Genomic DNA, 9212 nt, shown 5'->3' with positions numbered 1-9212 from the left:
AGACTCTGAAGATGCTTTGAGGGTCAGAGGGTGTGGTGAGATCTAACCTCAGAAAAGGAGAAAACAAGGTTAAGGTTCAAATGGTGAGAAAAACAAAACGGGAGAACACAAAGTGTAAAGTTGCTGTTTATCGATCTTGCTCTCTACCCTGGAGCTACCCTCTGCAGCTTCTTACATGAGTGGAGGGAGGGAGCGGGGGAGACACAGTCCATACTTTCGTTTATTGAATGCAGCGTTCGCTGGTCACATTGCAACTCAATACAAACAGCCCAGCCTAGAGGAGGGCGTGGACTTTTGTTCTCATCAATGTAAACACAACATTAATATTGAAGATTCAAGAAAATGGGTAAAAAGTCCAGCGTCTCCTCAATCCTTGTAATGGTAAAGGTGCTTGCCTGCCCTCTGGACAGGTCCCAGAGGGAGCCTGAGGCTGTGACCTCCTCCCACCCGCAGCGAAGCAGCACGGAGTCGGAGGAACCCAACACATTCTTCCTCAAGGTCTCCAAAGGGACATGTGAATCTTCGGAATTGGGCATGTGTGAACTATTAAAGTTCTTCTGAAGGCCTGGGAGGTTTGTACCTTTCATGTGCACCGAAGCAGCCCCTTCAGAGCCCTTTCTTCAGGAAGCGGTCACTGCCAATAGAAAATGTGACTGGTTGTAGACGGGATGGTCTTCCTATTTCCGCAGTCCCCGTCTTAGCCCCTGGATTCTGGAGAGTAGGGAATTCAAGGTCATGGGGGCCTCGGTGAGAATCCTGAAGAGGGCTGCCCATGTTTAAATATTGGCAAGACTCTTGTCCTCCTTGCTGGGCCACTGCTCATAAGGGGATGTTGGTTGATGCAGCTGATTCTCTTTCAGAGACTTAAAAGATCAAGTTTTCAATTTTGGATTCCCAGACCAAAAACAAACAAACAAAATCCCCTCAAAGGAAAAGAAATCAAAGCAAAACAAGAGCGACCTTGAGGATAAAGAACCAACCCACCCCACCTCCAGGTCCCACCAGGTATAATGTCCCCACTGGGTCTTTCTGCATGGTTGGTTCAGATCATTGGATGGCCCCCACCTTGGATACACAGGTAGATTGCAGGACACAAAAGAAAGTTTCCTCTGGACAAAAAGACAGTTTTGCCTTTATTTTCTGGGATCGCTAACCCCCAGCACCCTGACTTCCCTTTCTTAAAAAGCAACAAGAACATCCCTAAAGACCAGCTCGGTTTTGTGGCTTTTTAGTAGGATAACCCCTTTGCTCCCTCTAACACCCCTGTGTCCCGTTCTTGAAGAGACTGTGTCGATGAGCTACTCTTCCACATTCTGGGAATGCCAGATTGTGGAGCAGAGAGGAGCTGGCTGGATCCTCGTCCCAGATCTCTGTAGTGTGGGCGGCTTTGTTGGGCCAAAGAGACAAATAAAAACAAACCAAAAAAGCATTGCTCAAATTTTGAGTTTGAAGGCTGGGCCCCAAATAGCAAAGTGGCTTTTCCCCTGCAGAATAGGTCTCTCCCTAGGGGTGGGTTTCCTGGTGCTAGCTGTTGTTCTCAGCCGTGAGATATTTGAGGGCAGCAAAGCCGTAGCGGCGGGACATGTCCTGCTGAAACTCTTCCTTCAGGGTTTTGAGACAGATGCGGTATTGTTTGTTGGACCGGAACTTGGTGATGTCAAAGCTGGGGGCGTGAGGCATGTGGATCATGTAGGCATTGGGCAGCACGATGAATTCATATTCCTGGAAGACAAGAGTAGTGTGAGAGCGCTTGCAAGAACCCTCCAGAATGCATGATGAATGCCCAAGTGCATGACCAAATGACAAAGTGACTGAATGAAGTGGGGAATGATGTCAGCAAGGAGGGTGGGGCCATGGAAAGCCTGCTATGCTGGAGAGGGACAGAGCAGGGCTGTTTCCCTGACTCTGGACAAACTTCTTGGCTTCTCTATGCCTTAGTTTTCTCATCTATAAAGTAAAAGTAATAATACCTACCTTGAAAGATGACTAATAATGTGTGGATGATGCTGGGCAGAGCTCATGGCCCATGAAAAGTTCTTGATAAATGTGAGCACATGCCCACGTGGTTGTTCTAGAATGACATAAGCCACGAGAGACTCTGTTGCTCAATTAAATGATGTCTGTTTATGTGATTTCTCATAGGGCTTGATGAGGTTTGACAGACTAACATACTAGTACCCAAGAGGGGACAAAAAAGGAATAACAAAAAAAAAGATCCCAATGGAATCTCATAGATTCCATGAGCTTTCATGGAAAGCTCATTAGGAACAAAGCTCTTGCCTACCTATCCTTCTTACACGTCACATCGCCATACAGGGGCCTCCGCTTGGCAGAATACAGAAACTCAGACCAAAAATAAAATGTCTCCAAACAGCCCAAATGGGTGACATAAATTTAGAACGTGTAACAAAGGAGAATCCGGTGCACCTTCACTCAGACTCTGTGTATTCTGGTTTTGGACATAATGTCTGATAGGCTTTGATCGTCTAGTTTCCCGGCCTAGAACAGATCAGAATAAACTATGAGAGGGAAAATCAGAATGGAGAAAGGTAGGGGCACCTGGTGGCTCAGTCGGTTAAGCATCTGACTTCGGCTCAGATCATGATCTGTGGTTCACAAGTTCAAGCCCTGCTTCTGGCTCTGTACTGATAGCTTAGAGCCTGGAGCCTCCTTCGGATTCTGTGTCTCCCTCTCTCTCTGCCTCTCATTCTGTCTGTCTCTCTTTCTCTCTCAAAAATATATAAACATTAAAAAAAATGGAGAAAGGCGTCTGTTACAGATGGAAGAACACTGACCGCAGCAGGAAATGACAGGTGATGGTAAGGAGTAAGAAAAATTCCTGAAAAGAAAATGCAAGAACTGTCAGAGCTTAGCTGTTGCGACATCTCCTACAGGGGCAAAGAAGCTCACCGATCCCATTAGCCCCAGTAGGTGTGGCTGGATTACCTGTCAGGTATGACCTCATTATTTCCTTCAATCACTGGAAAGGGCAAAATTGGCTGTGTTACTGGCAAAAAAGGGGAAATAAGCAAGAAATGCTCAAGAATCCCACCAAAATTGCCTAAAACAAACAAAGCCCAGGTTTTAGTGCTGGAAAAATTAATTTTATTTGAACCAGTTCACCTCACCACACTGCTGGATACAAAAATAGTACTTTTCTTTTTGTTCAAGCAGAAGCTGAGGCAGACTAAACATTTCTGTATGTGAGTAGCACTAGACTACCTCCAAGTATCAATGACAAAATGAATACTATCAGTCATGCTTCTGTTGTTAAATATGGACACTAGTCTACAACCTTCCATCTACACAAGTGGTTTGCAACCCTAGATACTTATTAAAACCACTTGGGACTGCTCTCAAATATAACGAGCTGTTGGAAAATTCTCCAGGTGATTCTCAGGCCAGGCAGCACTGAGCATATCCAACCTTGCTTTTTTTTTTTTTTATGAATTTGGTGCTCCTGTTGAGAAGTATGTGCACTGTGCTCCATGAACAGGTGCCTTGGAGAATAGACACAAAGAGAGAAAGGTGGAGTTGAGAGGCCCAGGAATCCTTCTCCTAACTTAACCAGATCAACTTTACTTTTGTTTGTTTAACACGGGGGCTGATGAACTGCAACATGTCCGGCTTGCTGCATGTTTTTATAAATAAAGTTTTATTGGAACACAGCCACACTCATTGGTTTAGATACTGCCTACCATTGAATGACAAAGGCAGAGTTAAGTAGTTGAGAAGGAGACCTGTAGGTCCCACAAAGCCCCCCATTCAAAAAAAATTTTTTTTAATGTTTATTTATTATTGAGAGACACAGCATGAGCATGGGAAGGGCAGAGAGAGGGGGAGACACAGAATCTGAAGCAGGCTTCAGGCTCTGAGCTGTCAGCACAGAGCCCGATGCGAGGCTTGAACTCACAAAATGTGAGATCATGACCCGAGCTGAAGTCGGACGCTTAATCGACAGCCACCCAGGTGCCCCTAAAGTCCCCAAATTTTCTATCTGGTCCTTTGTGGAATAAGTTTGCAGACTCCTGGTTTAACCTGTTGGAATTCTACTGATTTCTTCTGAAGCAGGTGTTTAATAAGTATTATTGAATGAATGAAAGTGTTTCACAATTAAATACAGTCTAAAGACCATCACTTATAGTTATAACGTACAATAATGAGCTGCCCCTCAGCCTCAAGCCTTGTGTCACTCATATGGAACTCCTAAAATGCTTTGGGCCACTTATATGGCTCTAACGCTAAGTGACGATTTTTCATCCTCATCATTAAATTGGGTAAGGATGGGGGGTGGAATGTTTTGTCACAGGACACTCACACTTGCCTGGGTCCTGGTCAGGAATCGAACTCTCACCCAAATGTAGAGAAAGAAGGTTTGGAAATCAACAGCCCTAAGAATTAGCACTGCCATTTTCTCACTTCTGGTCCTAGGCCATGTCTTGTTCCCTCTCGGGCTCTGCTTTCTCACCTCCAAGGTCCCCTTGCAGCCCTGAAGTCTAGGCTGCTTCTTTCCTCACAGCCATGACAGTCCATTGTCTCACCTGTGCATCCAGTTCCATGATATGAGCCACCTTGTTCCATCCAAAGCCCACAAACCTCCGGTCATACTCAGGGCAGTCCCTTCTCACAACAACATATGGCTCGAAATCAGCTTCCCACTCAACACGGTAAGGCGTGGTGGCAGTCCGCCACTTGGCGAAGTTTGTGGGAGCATGGCCTTTTGTCCAGACGTGGTACCTAGGTCACAGAGAGAAAAGCCATTGGGCAAAAGGAAGGAAGGAAAGGTTTATGCCGATACGGTCCTTGTGGGTTGCACTGTGTCCCCCCCAAAAGATGTTCAAGCTCTAACTTCCAGTACCTGTGAATGGGACCTATTTGGAAAGAGGGTCTTTGCAGATATATCAAGATGAGATCATGGTGGAATAGGGTGGGCTCTAATCCAACCACTGGTATCTTTATAAGAAGAGGCAAATGTGGACACTGAGACACACACTGGGAGGATGCCATGGACAGGTGGAGGCAGAGATGGAAGTGATGCTCCCACAAGCCAAGGGACATCAGAGTTGGCCAGCCTCCACCAGGAGCTGGAAAGAGGCAAGGAAGGATTCTTCTCTAGAGCCTTTGGAGGAAGAATGAACCTGCCAACACCTTGACTTTGGATTTCTGGCTTCCACAACTACAAGAGAATAAACTTCTGCCGTGTTGGGCTACCCGCTTTGTACAATTTTGTTATGGCAGCCTTAGGAGACTAACCCAGTCTGTTATGTACATCTTTCACTAACGCCAAGACTCTCACAATGAAGGGGTCGGTGAATTCGTGGAGTGCTCTGTATCATTTATATGGAATGAACTGCAGGTGAGTGTGTGCTGGTTGATCCTACCAGAGAACACGGTGCCCCTGCCCTCGTACAACATTCTCCCCCCTGAGGCTGAACCTGTGACCGTGTCACTCCTGTGAGTATGTTACATCATATGGCAAAAAGGATCTTTGTAGAATCCTCATAGATGTAATTAAATTGACCAATCAGTTGACTTTGGACTAATTAAAAGGGGGATTCCTGAGGTGGGTCTGGCCAAATCATGTGAACTTTTAGATCTGAGTTTGGAAGAGAGTGAAGAGCCATGTGTGGGCTGCCTGTGGGGGCAACGTGGCAAAGAGCCAGCAGGGAAATGGTGACCGTAGCCTTCCAAGTGCAAGGAAAGGAAGTCCATGAGCCCAGAGTTCAGGAGAACTGTAGTCTTGCCCTCACTTTGATTTCAGCCCAGTGAGACCCTACTGAGAATCCAGACATTCCATGCCCCAATCTCTCACCCTCAGGGACTGTGAGGTAACAAATTTGTATTGTTTAAAGCTTCTAAATTTGTAGCAGCTTGTTATACAGCAAATGAATACAACTATGTAACAACAATCCTAACAAGCTAATAGTTATTAAGCACTTACTGTATACCAGTTATATTGTAAATACTGTATCTATAGCTTTAAATTGGTAAAACTTAATACCAAGTTACAAATAATAAGGATGGGCTGGGATTCAATCCTAGACAGCCTGGCTCAAGGGCCAGGACCCTGAACCACTATGCTAGGTTATCTCTCTTCCATGTCATTCTTACCCACACTCTCTGGTCTATACACACAGCAGAGAGTCAATAATCAGACACTAAGTTGAATAACTTAAGTAACGAGTAACCTAAAAACCTGAGGGGTACCTAAGACAGAGGGCAGACAGTAGGGCAGGAATCTGCCTCTGGAAGCTACAAAGAGATGGCAGGAGGCTGGGAGCCTAGTGAAGGCAGCAGACCTGGCCCAAGAGCAAGGGGTTAGGGACAAAGAACACGGTAGAAGATAAAGTGAAAGTGAGACTGAAGGGTAGGACCGTAACATCTTAGGGAGCTACAGGGAGAACAGAGCTCGTGGTCTGGGGGTTCCACCTCCACGCAGGAGGTGAGATTTTTTTTTAATGGGTATTTATTTTGGAGAGAGAGCGAACAAGAGGGAGAGAGCACGCATGTGAGTGGGGCAGGGGCAGAGAGAGAGGGAGACAGAGGATCCGAAGCTGGCTTGGCGCTGAGAGCAGAGAGCCCAGTGCAGGGCTCGAACTCAGGAACCGTGAGATCATGCTCTGAGCCAAAGTCAGATGCCCAACCGACTGAGCCACCCAGGCGCCCCTAAAGCGAGTGAGGTTTAAGTGAGAGTGGGTGGTCAGTGGAGCCCTGCTGGCAGGGGAGGCGGCCGCTTACTTATTCTACTCCCTCCTGACGGAGGCTGGGCCTGCCCTGAAGCCTGAGGAACTCCCCAGTGCGCGGGCACTGGCCTTTCAGTAAGCTGTGTTGTGGGCGACATGGCCAGGCTGGCAGAGAGCAGGGACTTGAATCCTCAGCTCTATCAGTTCAGCAACTGCCACCTAAACCACAGTCACACAATGGGAAGAAAAAGGAAAGGCTGAGTCACATCACCTTAACAGAGTGTGAAAAGCAGGGATACTGCAAGATGTTGGGATTAATCAAAAAATCAGGCCGGGAAGGAGTTGATTTTCCATCTGTGAACTAGCCCAACAGGCAGCGTTGACATCTGAGATTTGCACAGAGCCGGCCCAGCACGACCGGTGGCTGTGAACATGCACTAGGCTCAAGCATGGCACAGTGGGACCACTGCACCAGGGTTTAAAACCCACCTCCGCCACTTAGGAGCTGGGGACCTCGGTCAGCAAAGCATTTAAACGAGGCTTCACTTGCCTCTTGCATCCACTGGAGAAAAGAGTATCTATCTTGTTGGATTGCTCAGGAACTGAAATGAGAAAATGTTTATAAAGGGCTTGGCACAGTGCTAGCACACAGCAAGCGTTCAATAAATGCTCCTTCCCTAGAGGCACTATAACAAGGCGGCTGAAAACAATGGCTCTAGCGGCGCCTGGGTGGCTCAGTTGGTTGAACGTCCGTCCGACTTCAGCTCAGGTCATGACCTCACGGTCCATGAGTTCGAGCCCCGCATCGGGCTCTATGCTGACAGCTCAGAGCCTGGAGCCTGCTTCAGATTCTGTGTCTCCTTCTCTCTCTGCCCCTCCCCTGCTCACACTCTGTCTCTCTCTCTCTCAAAAATAAATAAACATTAAAAAAAAATGTAAAAAAACAAAACAAAACAAAAAACAATGGCTCTAGAGCCTCCCTGTCTGGGTTTGAATTCTGTCACTTAGCAGGTGCAGAAAACTTACTGAATTCGTCTGCTCCTTCATTTCTTTCTCTAGGTGAATTTATTAATAAATAACAATTAATATGATTCATTTCTTTCTATAGGTAAAACAGAGATGCTAATACCTACTTCATAGATTTCTGACAACTATGTGAATTCACAGAAAGTATCCAGAGCAGTGCCTGATATGTAATAATTCCTCAAAAAATGAAAATATTCTCATTATTTCCCCTTGTTTGCCCTAACTGCAATGTCAATTCACAGTGGTCTTACTCCCAGGGATATCAATGCATTAATAGCCTTCTTATTTAGAATATACACTCGTGGCCTACTGTATGAGAAAGAGGAAATGGGGGAGGGAGGCAGCTGGCTCAGTCCTCTACTCCTGGGTGGGAAGGCAGCTTTCCTTAGCTCAGCAGGAACACTGACAAGCATACTGAGTGGCTGGTCAGCACAGAACAGGGTGACATTACAGTTCACCTGCCATGAAGACACATCACAGCCTGAATACTCGCTCAAGGAACCTACCGTGAGTCCGGTAGACATTGGACTTCAAGGCTGTTCTCTGGGACCATCAGCACCAGGTAGTCTCCAAAGAAACAGAGATGAGAGAGGTTTCCTGGATATAGCATGTGGGATGCTACTTCTGAGAGATCTGGGGGCCTTCTGCTTTGAGCAGTGGTACTTAGACTTGAGCTGAGTACCAGAATCACCTAGGAGACTATTTTTTTTAACCAATCACTGGGTTCCACCCCCAGAGCCTCTGATCTGTTACATCTGGAACAGGGCTTGAGAGGTGGCACTTGGAAGTTTCCAGGGGATGCTGGATGCGACTTGTCCAAGGAGACTTGACAGGTCATCATTTGGAGGGAAGGTGACAAAAGCAATTTCTTGGAGGGAAGGTCTATAATTTAGCACTTGGCCTTGTGGCTTGTGAGCTGTTGGCCAGAGCAGCAATCACGGATGCAGCAGGCCAAACCTCAGCTCTCATGACCACAGACATGGCCTTGAAATGAGTTCTCAGATCACCTGGGGACGGGGATGGAAGGAAAGATGCCTTGGAAATGTACCAGGCGTGGAGCCATGAGGCTATGGCATCTGTAGGAAACTCAGACTGATTTTGGTCTCAGTTCCTCCATGTTTACCTTTATCTTCTGACACTGATTGGTGGGAACATTCAGGACCCAGTCCAATGGTATTAGACTTAAAAGCACTGACTGTGCAGCTCCTAAGACCTGGTCTGAATCCAGGCTCTGCCACGTACTGGCGATGTGTCTTTGGGCAAGTTATTTAGCCTCTCAGAGTCTCCGTTTCTTTATCTGTAGAAGGGGAATAACAGTTATGTGCCTCATGGATTTGTTGTGAGGATTCCATGAGCTGATGACAGTGTCTGGCAGAAGTTTTATATTCAAAAACTGGTAGTTGTTGTTATTTTTTCTCCAAGAAGAAAGAAGTCTTCGTTTTGGGGGGCAGGTATTAAACCAAGTGATTTCAGATCACTTTCCAGAATTCTGGATACAGGAAG

General features: G+C 46.5%; 1 protein-coding gene across 3 annotated transcripts in view; it reads right to left on the bottom strand.

Annotated features, from left to right (window-relative positions):
- Positions 1-200: 200 nt before the first annotated feature.
- LARGE1 (LARGE xylosyl- and glucuronyltransferase 1) overlaps positions 201-9212 on the bottom strand; it is a 545419-nt gene continuing 536407 nt past the window's right edge. For all 3 annotated transcript variants that reach the window (XM_040490968.1, XM_040490969.1, XM_040490970.1), the window contains 2 exons: positions 4542-4737; positions 201-1722 (listed from right to left, as the gene is read on the bottom strand). In XM_040490968.1, the coding sequence (XP_040346902.1) occupies positions 1525-1722; positions 4542-4737 (394 nt within the window). In that variant the 3' untranslated portion in view covers positions 201-1524. The remainder of the gene's footprint in view (positions 1723-4541; positions 4738-9212) is intronic.

Source organism: Herpailurus yagouaroundi, unplaced genomic scaffold, assembly GCF_014898765.1.
Source record: "Herpailurus yagouaroundi ecotype Mexico unplaced genomic scaffold, PumYag 182, whole genome shotgun sequence".
NCBI classification, from domain to species: Eukaryota; Metazoa; Chordata; class Mammalia; order Carnivora; family Felidae; genus Herpailurus; species Herpailurus yagouaroundi.
This window is presented reverse-complemented; position numbering and strand designations above follow the sequence as displayed.